This window comes from Delphinapterus leucas, chromosome 14, assembly GCF_059928025.1.
Source record: "Delphinapterus leucas isolate spDelLeu-1000000601 "Yukka" chromosome 14, BTC_Dleu_Yukka2, whole genome shotgun sequence".
NCBI lineage: Eukaryota > Metazoa > Chordata > Mammalia > Artiodactyla > Monodontidae > Delphinapterus > Delphinapterus leucas.
This window is the reverse complement of record NC_143142.1, coordinates 21965401-21977443: the sequence shown is the minus strand read 5'-3', so window position 1 is coordinate 21977443 and position 12043 is coordinate 21965401. Positions and strand designations below refer to the sequence as shown.

Here is a 12043-nt window from a genome sequence, read left to right as displayed (position 1 = left end):
GGGAGATGCTTAGGCAGCACTTGGCATGAAGCGGTAAGGTCAGCAAGGAAAGAGCAAGTTCATTTCCTCTGACTTGGCCACAAGCTACCTTGATTTAAATTTTGAAATGGCTTTGCAAGTCAAGCTTGCAACATACTTTACATGCCATTAGCTGCCTGCTTCCCACCTACTCCAAGACTGAGGCACTTTCTGAAAAGATGCCAAGTCGCCGAGTACCCATTGATGGTTCCAAAAATCGTATAAAGGTGCTGAACACACAATGTCAAACGCATTTAAGTAAAAGCATACAATAGGTACAAAGAAAAGCATTCTACGTCAAGTGTGGGACAAGCCTTGGCAACCAGGACAACCTGAACAGCAGACGGCCTTCTGGGTAGAATCCAGGGAAGGTGCTCCTAGCTGGGAGGATGAAACAAGATAACATGGGTGAAAGTTCATGGGGGCCCCTAAAGCATGTGGAAGATTTGCTGGAACCTGAGCATCAGAGTGGGATGCCGCTCTAGAAAGACCAGCACCTGGGAACACCAAGACCCAAGTTCTAACCCCAGCTCCTCTCGTGACCAAAGGCTTGAGGAGCCTGCCCACAGCGCCCTCACTGTAAAAGGAGAGCAAAGCCACAGCATTTCAGGGTGCCCTCCAGCTCAATCAAGGACTCTCGCAGTCAAAAGAAACAAAGGAGCAAAAAGAGAGAAGGGACAAAGATCATAATGAAGGCACAGGCCAAATGGCTCTAGAAAATGAAAGCACCTATGTCAAAGTGAAGAGAACACCCTGGTCACCCTAGGGCCAGTGCAGCCCTCCCCGGTAGCAGAACTTGAGGCTCACATGGTCTGGTGAAGTGTCATAAAGCCACTAATGGCCATCTGAAACGCAAATGGCCGAGAAAGGAGAGAACAGAGACCTGCCAAGTGCAACTTAAAAGCTTTCAGCTCCAGAACTTCCAGTGATAGAATGGATGGCAAACGTCAATACCCACAGGACCCAGGCACTGGTAGACACCGGATCGCTACAGTGCGTGCAGCAATGCAACAGAGGCTTATAAACTGGGGCCTGTGTCCCATGTGAAGAGGGCAGCTGTTATTCCACTGGGGCAGGCTGTCGCCACGTGGGAATGTGGGCCCAACGTTGCCAGATCTTTTCATTTTTCAGGAAGAGCCAAATCTCCAGATTATTATGTAAAATTTCTAGATTTTTTTTAACAGGGATCAAACAAAATAGCAAGAAGCCATTTTCAGCCCATGGGCCTGCTGTTTGGAGGCACCCTGACGGTCTGGTGCTTGGCTCTAATGCATCTCTGCCCACCACAAACTGACGGCATCACTCTGAATGAGAGGACGGGGAAAGAGACAGGGCAGAAAACATCAAGTGCAGCAGCACCCACCTGGGCCACAATCAGTTGCCACAGGGTATGCTGACAGCACAGTGGTCCCTCCCGTGAGGTCGCCTCTAGGCCTCGGAGCATGGCCATCTGCCTGGCCAGCCGATGTGTCCCTGCCCAGAACACTAGGGTAGCAGCTCCTGGATTGTGCTCAGATACGCCTACAAGGGAGGGACCCAGGTACCACGCCAGGTACCTTCCCTTCGATGCGGACATTGGTCATAACTCGGATCCTCATGGCAGAGGGAAAAAGCCAGTACTTTACCATTTACTAAGTGATAGGAATATATAGCCTTTCACTTTTATGAAATTGTTTTCTGATGTGGGTTGTTTTTTTTTTTAAGAAACAGATACTACCCATTGTGAGTGGGTGTGTGTGGACCTGGTTGGGGAGTGTAAACTAGATCCACTCTTCTGCAGAGCAAACTGACAATACATAACAAGAGCATGAAAAATGTTTATACCTCTCGACCCAGTGGTCCCAATTCTAGAACTTGATTCTTTGAAGACAATCAAGAGACAGAGAAAAGATGTTCCTCACAGCATTACTTACAATAAAGAAAAACAAGACACTAAAATGTTTCAGAGTATTTATTAGTAAGAGGAAAATACTTAAGGTACATGAAGGGTTATAAACACTATGTAATGTTTTTTCCAATTTTCTTAAAAATCCCTCCAAGCTCATAGGAAAAAAAGAAAGGAAATCTATACCAAAACACAAAAGGTTAACAGAGTATGTGTAGGCAGCAGGATTGATTTTCTTTTTCATACTTTTCTGTATTTTCCAAGTATTCTACAATAAATATGCATTATTTTTATAATTAAAAAATAAGTTAGATGATTTTTTTTAAAGGAAAATTTTGGCCCTGACAAGAAGTAATGTAAAATGAATCTATTCTAACATTTTTGCCAAATTGTATCAAAATACACCCAGGTCCTTAAGCAAGAGGGTCAGTGAGCTTTGTCTTCAAGTGACCCAAGTTCACTCCCAGCTCTGTGACCTTGAGAAGCTTACTTACACTCTCAGCCCTGGTTTCCTCTGTTAAGTGCAGCTAATTCAACTGCCCAAATATGTATGGGAGAAATCATGAAAATGACATCTGTAAATCACAAACTGTATTGTGGGTGTATATGTTTCTTCTCTAGGCTGTATTCATGGTAAGAACTCAATAAATGTCTGCTGACAAGTTAGGGTACTCAGTTTAAGTAGAAAATCAAGTTTTAATTAAATTCTTACAGCACTGAATACACATGCCTAATTGAGCACCACCCCTACTCTCCTATTTTTAAAATGCAGCAGCTTCTGCACCAGGAGACCAGAAGTCCCCATTCCAACATAAATTCCCCCGTGAAACTTCTAGAATCATCAAAGTCTGTTTTCACCAAATGAGCTCTACACACTGAGTTTCTAAACAACCATAACAGACTGGCTGCTGGGGAAAGAAGGGGGTTAATATCAAGTCTTACAACACATCTTAAGGGTAATAAAAATAAAACGCTCTCCCTTGAACCACAATAGGCCAGCTGACCTCATTCTCTTCACACTATCATGAGTCAACAGAGCCGCTAAAAGTCAGATTTTAAAACATCTCATTCAAGCTGCAAATGGAACAAAGAACCTCTACTCTTTACAGCCTCCCCATCCTGTTTGACAGGTATAAAGGCACGTCTCCACGAAGGGGTTATCAGCTTTAACCTCAAAGGTAGGTAAAAAAATGAGTCAGAAAGGGCCAGAAGGCGCAAATCCATGTACTGTGTCATTACAGACGTTTTTCTTCAGAATGGGTTGCCCAGGTCTACACATAGCACCAGGGCCAGGCATACCCTCAGTATCCCATAGGCGTGTTCCACCAGAGGACCTGTGGTTGGCACGCTGTCCACCCCCTCCACTCAGCTGCATGCAGGCAGGGCCAGTGTCTCACTCGTCCCCACCTGCTGCCTCACCCCGCACAGGGTCTGGGGACAGAAGGCAGCAGTGAATGCCTGTCCATTGCGGAAATGCAGACCTATGGGAAGGTTTAACAGCCAGGAGGATGGCATGAGCGGGGAGAAGCCACAGCTTTAGGTTCTTACAATCTTTTAAATCAAATTTCAAATCACAGGGAACATGCAGACTGTGTAAAGTAAGAAAGGCGATGGACACAGGATGGGGCCTCTTTGGAAAAAGCCATGCAGGCTCCGAAATGGCTCTAAAAAGCTGGCCACAGGAAGGAGGTGTGTCTCACGTCAGAAATCCCTTTAAATGCCAGCGCGCCATGGCCATTCCAACTTTCCCAAAGCCAAACAACAACAGACGTGCCACGGAGCGACGGTTGTGTACTCAAGTCACTGGTCCCTCTTCCCAACCTTGGCAGAATGGCTCTTTGTGGAAAAAACAAGGTAGAATGAGACTGTGTGATTAAAAAAAGAAGAAAGAGAGAAAACGGGAGGGAGGGAGGGAGGGAGGGAGGGAGGGAGGGAGGGAGGGAGGGAGGGAGGGAAGGAAGGAAGGAAGGAAGGAAGGAAGGAAGGAAGGAAGGAAGGAAGGAAGGGCAGGAGGCAGGGAGGGAAGAGATCTCTAAGAGTGGAGGGTTTTCTCAGTTGAAGTTACAGACTCATTTCTTGGTCCATCAGTCTGGATTACTGACTCTAAGTTCCACCATCAGCTGCCATAATCTCACCCCAAGCAGAAGGAAGTGCCAAGTGAAGCAGTCTTGTAAAAACAGAAATGGCTTAGAATCACACAGACCTCGGTTTGAATCTGATCCCTGCTACCAACCTGCTCAGTGACTTCACCTCTCTGAGCTTCGTTTCTTCATCTGAAAACCTGGGGCATCCCATTTACCTCGTCCTAACGTTAAGTGTAAGCACAGCACTGGCCCAAGGCCTGGCGTGCAGAAGCATATGATCATTACTACCTATTTTTAAAAGCTCTGACAGAGGAAAACTGAGCGACTCAAAATCTAAATTAAAGGAGAAAAGCAACCACTTAAACCCAATGTGCAGATTTAGAAGGTCTGGCTTTCCCCAATTATACACCTGATCATAAAGCACGCTTCTCTATTGGCTCTCCCTGGCACACTCAGACGAGGTGCAGCCGAGGATGACATGAAGGCCCAAGCCTGGAAGTCAGGAGACCCAGACAGTTCTCCAGGGTCATCTATACCTCACCATGTGGCCCTGGCCCTTCGCTTCTTTGGACCTTGGTCTCCTTATCGAACACATTAAAGGGCTGAGTCTGGTTCTTCGGATTATTAAGATGGATTTAAAAGTCATTTTTGTCATGAACTGCAAATCCACATCGTCCAGACGTGGGAAACGCCATCAAGAAGCAAAGTTTTCACATGACATATATTCAGGTTAATGATGATTCTGAATACCAAACCTTTATAGTTATTCCCAGGGACACTAGGGTTTGGCTGTGAACTATTCTCCATGTGTCTGTCCATCCATAACAGCTGTTCACATTAGGGCTTTCTCAATTATCAGTGTTTTACCACGAAAAGCACGTCTTCAGACCTTTATGTCAGGTACCCTGCCCCTGAACATGTGCACACACACAGGTCACTTTCATACAACCTGGTATTTTAATATCAGTGGGTCCACCAGAACCATTCTTTGCATCTAATCAAGCAAGTTTCTGTAAATAACAACCAAGAAGGAAAGCTAATCCCAGAATGTATAGCCAAAGCAAATGACGTTGTTCTCATCAATTAATCCAAGCCCATTAAGACCCACTGTCTGCCTGGTGTCCACTCTGAATCCATCATTCATTCACTAATAGTGAGTGTCTGATAAGCAGCAGGCACCAGGGACCCAGGGATGAACAAAAGCAAATAGGCCTGTGCCCAGGTCCACAAGGAAGATGTAAGGAGTGCTCTTAAGGCATTTCAACATCGACGGACACTCCGTTTCATTTTCAGTGAATTACTGCAAAGGCACAAACATCCGCACTTCGCACTCTCACACCCTGCATTGAGCCTCACCTTCTTGCCCTTCACCAGCTAAATGCAGGAAAGTCTTTATTTTTTTTAACTGAAGTATAACTGACCTACAACATTATGTTAGTTCCAGGTACACAACATAATGATTCGATATTAAAATGCACAAAATTCTGGGAGTGACCATCTTCTCACTTCTCCCAAGGATGATGCATTTAACTACTATCAGATAGACGCACAGGAGAGAAGTTAATCCATTAGAGACAATGGATGCCTTCAGGACCAAGGGCTCTATTGTGTAGGGAAACCCAGTTGGGCAGAATTATCATTTATCCACACACGTCTGGCTCTATAAGGGACTGTGAACTCCAGAAGACAACAGCAATACAGTATCTGGTACAGAATAGGGCTTTGGTAGAAATCTATCAAATGAACATGCTCGATGGAAACACATAAACCTGTAGACCTCTCTACAACTCACGCCACTCAAATCCTCAGTGATGCACTACTTGATGACAGGTACTAGGTGAGTGCTTCTTTTTCCTCTTGGAGAGGAGGGGCATCACAGAACCCACCAAGGTGAAAAATTATGTATCTTCTCAGGAAAATGAAAGTGCACATACACGGGATTGTGTGTATAATTTCAGGGGTTCACAGGCGCTCTCTGGAAGTCTGTGTCCCTCGGGTTAAGAACCCCTATGCTAGACTGTTAAAAATTAGACTTGGGACTTCCCTGGTGGTCCAGTGGTAAAGAATCCACCTTCCAATGCAGGGGACACGGGTTCAATCCCTAGTCGGGGAACTAAGATCCCACATGCCATGGGGCAACTAAGCCTGCGCGCCACGACTACTGAGCCCGTGCATCCTGGAGCCCCTGTGCCACAACTAGAGAGAAACCCACGCCACAGCTAAAGATAAGCCCACACACCACAACGAAGAGCCCGCAATGCAGTGAAAGATCCCGCATGCCTCAACGAAGATACCGCATGCTGCAACTAAGACCCAATGCGGCCAAAAAAAATAAAATTAAATAAATAAAATAATTTTAAAAATTAGACGTGAATTAATGTCAAGACCTAGCCGGCCAAGTCCTATTTATTTGGCGATAATAGGAAGAAAGGGGCCAGAAAGACCTGGGTTTCAACCCAGGTTTTATCATGAGCTAGATGTGTGAGGTCGAATAAGTCAAATCGCCTTTCTCAGCCTCAGTTTCCTCATCTGTGAAATGGGTTAACAACAGTTGTTCAGTCCATGTTAAAGTAATGATTAGATGAGCAAACACATGACGTGCTTGGCACAGTGCCCGGTACAAAACAAATGCTCCTAAATGGAAGCCATCACCACCCTCTCTAGTCTCCAGGCCCCACACTTACCTCCCACTCCCATCTTCATCTCCATACAGAGCTGTATTAGTAACCCCAGGGCATCTCAGAGAACAAGACAGAAAATAAGAGCCCCTAAGAATTCACAAGGTCACAAAACACAGCCCTAATGTTTTTCCCAAAATCAAATGCTTGGTTTTAACCTATGAAGGCCCTTCTGACAAGACAGTCAGCAGTCCCTTTTTGTGTAAATCCAGGTCAGCTGTCAGCACGCAATTGTTCTATTAGGCCAAGTCAATTTTTAGTGGCAGGCCTGTTAAGTTAACTTAAAATGGAGATGAAAAGAAAGTGTTTGATCAAATGCTAAACTGCAGAAACAAACTGACAGGGAAACAAGGCAGAGGAATTAGTTTCCTAAAATTATTGTCTCTGATACCCTTAGTTAACACTGGCTATTTAAGGACCTCACTCAGCCTTTCTAACCCACCACTCAGCTCTCCTCCCACCCCTCATGGCTAAAGGCACTGGCTTAGTTCTTTTTTTTTTTTAATAAATGTATTTATTTTTGGCTGCGTTGGCTCTTCATTGCTGTGTGCGGGCTTTCCCTAGTTGCAGCGAGCAGGGACTACCCTTCCTTGCAGTGCGCAGGAGTCTCATTGCAGTGGCTTCTCTTGTTGTGAAGCACGGGCTCTAGGCGCACGTGCTTCAGTAGCTGTAGCATGCAGGCTCAGTAGTTGTGGCTCGCGGGCTCTAGAGTGCAGGCTCAGTAGTTGTGGCGCACGGGCTTAGTTGCTCCGCGGCATGTGGGATCTTCACGAACCAGGGATCAAACCCGCGTCCCCTGCATTGGCAGGCAGATTCTTAACCACTGCACCACCAGGGAAGTCCCACTGGCTTAGTTCTTAAATGTTCTCAGCAAGCTGTGCTTTCAAGACCATTCATCACTTAACCCAGGATCCAGAGAGGCCGATTTTAAAGTTACACAAAACCTGCCATTCAGATGTCTTCTACAAATGAATTTCTCAAGCATTTCCAAATATCTGACTTCAAGAGGGGAAAAGATGCATTTCCACTTTGAAACAATCTTTCACCTCTATGCAAGTTTTCTTTGTTTGCTTAACCAATCCACATACCCTAGCCAGTGTTTAATTGGGCCTTTATTTAACATCACTAACCATGTGAGTTGAACAACCAAGTCTGAAAGTTTCAGATAAGGATCTCTTAATAGCAACAAATTGGTTCAAAGATGAAATATGTATCAATATGTCTAAGAACCCTTTAAAGTTCCACACTTCAGAACTATGGGAGAAGTGTAATTACTTCCTCCATCATTCACACTGTATGCTTGACACTTAAAAGCAAATGGGCTTTAATGCTGCATGAATAAATAAGATAATAAAAGTAATGAATAGCATTTCATAGCAACACATTGTTTTCACAACTTTCACAGAGGAAGATGTCAAAAAAAAATCTCTTTTTCCAGAGCACACTGATGACCTTGGGAAAGTTATTTAAGCCTAAAATGCACAAGGAGAGAACCAAGACTCCTGTGACTAATCCCAAGGTTCGAATCTCTCTCTGTCTCTCTCTCTCTCACTCACACAGACAGACAGACAGACAGACAGACACACAGACACACACACACACACACACACACACACACACCCTAAGCCTCCCCCTACTCCAACTCATGCAGATGAATGAACAGGTACTCTAATTAGGAGCATCTGGGCAAACCAGACTACGATAAGGTATCTACTCTATAAACATACACACACACATACTTCCATTGCATACAATAGGGAGGGAAAAAAATCAGTGATACAAACCAATTTTCTATCTTAGAATTCTTAAAGGAGAGAGTCTCCCAAAAGGGTTCTTTTCTCCCCTAAAGCATGAACAACAGGGCTGCGGAATCCCACGGGAAATAACAAAAGCAATCCTATAAGTGCTACTATTTAGGTTTCGTTAAAGGAAAATGAACTCTGCTCTGAAGACCATAAAATATTAAATAGCAAGTTATGCAGAGTTTTTTCAAGATAGTAAATAGAAGGAGGCTTGAAAAGTTCAACAAGGGCACTTAGAAAACCTGATTAATCTGAAGCTGAACACCAATTTGTTTCTTGTACATTCTCATTTCTCACGCAAAATGTGACATTCCTTCTCAGCAGTCCTAAAACATCAGCTTTCCTTACAAAAACCTTCTTCAGGGCTGACGGGCCACACCAGTTCCTTCACTCAAGCGTATTCGAAGAAATAATAAAAGCATGCCAGCCTCTGTACACACACAGCCCTAGAAGCCACGCTGAGCTCCTTCTGTGCACACGGAGAGGTTCGGCAAGTAGGCCTCACAACAAAGTTATCAAAGATATAGAGAACACCAAGAAATGACTATTCAGACAGCTCAGATAAACTCACCAGCATTACTGCAGTTATAAGGGAATTAAGGACACCTATTAGTGACTGCTTAACAGGTAAACTTATTAAATACCATTTAAGCCATTTTTCTTTACTTAGCAATTGTTGACTTTTTTTTTGGCGAGGCTAATGGACTACAAAGGAGTTAGATAAGCACTTCAAAAAGTTTTAAAAGAGAATAGATTCCTTCTGCCAAATTCACACATTATCTCTCCACTCACAAGGATAAAAGTTACAAATGGTGTGTTTAAACTGCTAATTTTGTATTAAATGGCGAACCCCAGATTATCTCCAAAGCATAGCACTACTCATAACGGATAGCTCGCCAGACAAACTACCAGGGAGAAAAAGTACAAGTTAAAAAACACTGCAGATAAAAACTGCAAACTTCAAAAGTCTCCTTCAAAAAGTGAAGTGCCACGTTAAAACATCTTTTCTCTTAGAAGGCTGTAAATCAAACATTTTCTATAGGCATCAGGCCACAGTGAAAGCCTCAAAGAGAAACAAGGAGCCACAACGAGTAAGCTTTAAGATTCAAACTGTGCTTGAAGGTTGCGAATGAAATGTGTAGGAATCTTCAGCAAACCATGGTCTCTAAATCTTATAAAGACCATAATTATAACATCATCAAAAAAAAAAGTCCAAAATCCTTTAACATATATGTAGTCACAGAACTCAAACAACATGTGTTTTCCCTTCTATTCAACCTGCAGAAGTTTAAGATAGGGATGTAAGGACACACCTCTAAGGGCCAAGCTGCAGGGCTCCCTGTCCTAACCATGCAGGCCTTTGAGTCTGCACCAGGAGAGGGGAAAGGAATGGCTGCTTGCAGTTATTCCACTCGGTCCCCCTCTCTTCATTCATAACTCATCCAAGAGTGAAGTGCAGAAGGCCCAAAGCTTAGAGCCCTGCAGCCAACCCTTCTCCCCCAAAAGGTTCAAAGACAAGCCAACCGTTTCAAATCGCCCCCATCCCAGGCACGCATATTAACCGCAGTTAAGTGCGCTGGCTGTCTACTAACAAGTTGATAAAATCATAGCCCCGAAGCAGGCAGGTATCTACCCAGTTCACCATCTGCAGAGGCTTGGGCTCAGAGTTCCTCCTTGAAAGAGCGGGGTCAGCTTAAAGCTAGCTCTCCCTAGCCTTTGGAATGCACACCTCTTTCATCTGGAGCAAGGTGGAGGCCCTGTCAGTGAGCGACCCCGTCTCCCGATTTGCAGGCCCTCTGCAGAAGTCCTTGGCCGAGAAGCGGGCAGGCTGCCTCCCTCCCACCCTCTGTAATCTGAGGCACGCAGCGAGGGCTGCCTGCTTCGTCCACTCCAGGGCACCCGCGATCCCCACTCTTCGGCGGGCTCCCGCTGCTCTCCTCCTGCCGCTGCTTGTCCAGAGCCCCACAGGAGGGTCAGCGCCCAGGTGAGGCTGGCGGCAGGTTCCAGGGGAGAACCTGATGTTGTGCAGCCCCTCAGACAAGGCTGGCTACTCCCCAAAAGAACATGCACGGGTGGGAAGGACAGCCTGCGACCTGGAACAAGCCAACCCATCCTTCATCACTTATCTTTCCGAAGTTGGCATTCAACAGGTAGTTCCCGGGACTTCCACCTGAGGCAAACCGAAAGCCCCAACGGCCCGAGGCGGCTGCCCCAACGTGGGTGCCCGGACCCGGGGTCCCGCTCCCGCTTCCCGGACCCACAGAAGGCCGAGCCCCCACGTGGGCTCGCCCCCCGCAGCGGCGCCCTGGAGGCCGCGTCCCGCCCGCCAGCCAGGGAGGGATGCCGCTGGCCTCCTCGCTGCCCCTCCCGCCCGCCCGCCAGCCCGCGGCGGGGTCGGCGGGCGCAGCCCCCGGAGCCATCTTGTGGCGGCGGCGGCGCGGGGCCCGGGCGGCGGGCAGCTACCTGCACAATCTCGCCCTCCGCGCTGAGCGTGGCCCCGGCCCGCGAGAAGCGGCCCGTGAGGCCGGTGGTGTAGGTGGTGTAGTCGCCGCTCGGGCTCGACTCGAACAGCACCACCTCCACGAACGCCGTCTCCTTGGCCCGCGCCGCGCCGGGCCCCGCGGCCGCCAGCAACAGCCCGAGCAGCAGCGGCAGCGGCGGCGGCGGCGGCAGGCGGCGGCCGCGGGGGCAGCGGGGGCGGCGGCGGAGGCGGCGGCGGCGGCGGCCCGGGGCCCCTGGGCGCCCGCCCGAGCGCGGCCTCATGGTCCTGCGGCGGGAGGGCGCGGAGGGCGGGCGCGGCCGGGCATAGTCGCGGGCCGGCGGAGGACCGAGCGCGGGCGGACGCCTCACAGCCCCATCGCGGCGGCGGCGGCGGCGGCGGCTTTGTGGGTCGCAGGCTCTGCTCGGCTCCCCCGGGCGTCGCGCTGCGGCCCTTTCATCTGCTCCACGTGAGGGGTTATCCCCGCCCCGGCAACGTCGTGACCCGCTCTCCCCTCCCTCTCAGCGCTCGACCGCCTCTGCAGCCGGGGGGAGAGGGAAGGCGGGGCGGGCGCGCCTGCGGCGGGGGCGGAGCCGGATGGCCGGGCACGCCCCCGTGTTAGCCCCGCCCCTCATCCCAGCCCCGCCTCTCGTCCGCCGTCTGCGCTCCTCCCCTTGCTGTCGCACCGCCCACCGTCTCGCTCCGCCCCCTCATCCTCGCTCCGCCCCCACGCTCTAGCTCCACCCCTTGGGTCGAGCTCCGCCCCCACCGCGCTCCGCCCTCCGCGGCAGACATTTCTCCTCGCGGTTGCTGAAGTTCGGCGGGAATGGGGACCGAATTCTGCTCTGGGCCGATGTGCGTCCTCTATGGAGACCCCACGCCTCCTGCTCCCATGCAAGACTTAGATTCTTGTCCTTCCCGGCTCCCCCGCCCCAATCTGCAGTTCCTGGGAGCGGAGCCACTGCACCTGGTCCTCCACCCCCACCCCCACCCCCAGGATCGAACGGGAACGACTCCGGCGGTCTGGGGAGGTGTGCCGCTGGGCCATGACGGGGCGTGTCCGGTTCTTGCACGGGTGTCGCTTAGACAGCTACTCT

At 48.7% G+C, this 12043-nt stretch overlaps 1 protein-coding gene across 1 annotated transcript in view; it reads right to left on the bottom strand.

The window, feature by feature from the left end:
• ZNRF3 (zinc and ring finger 3) overlaps positions 1-11502 on the bottom strand; it is a 148552-nt gene extending 137050 nt beyond the window's left edge. Inside the window, exon 1 of the mRNA XM_022550988.3 lies at positions 10931-11502. Coding sequence (XP_022406696.2) covers positions 10931-11230 — 300 coding nt within the window. The 5' untranslated portion in view covers positions 11231-11502. The remainder of the gene's footprint in view (positions 1-10930) is intronic.
• Between the last annotated feature and the right edge of the window lie 541 nt (positions 11503-12043).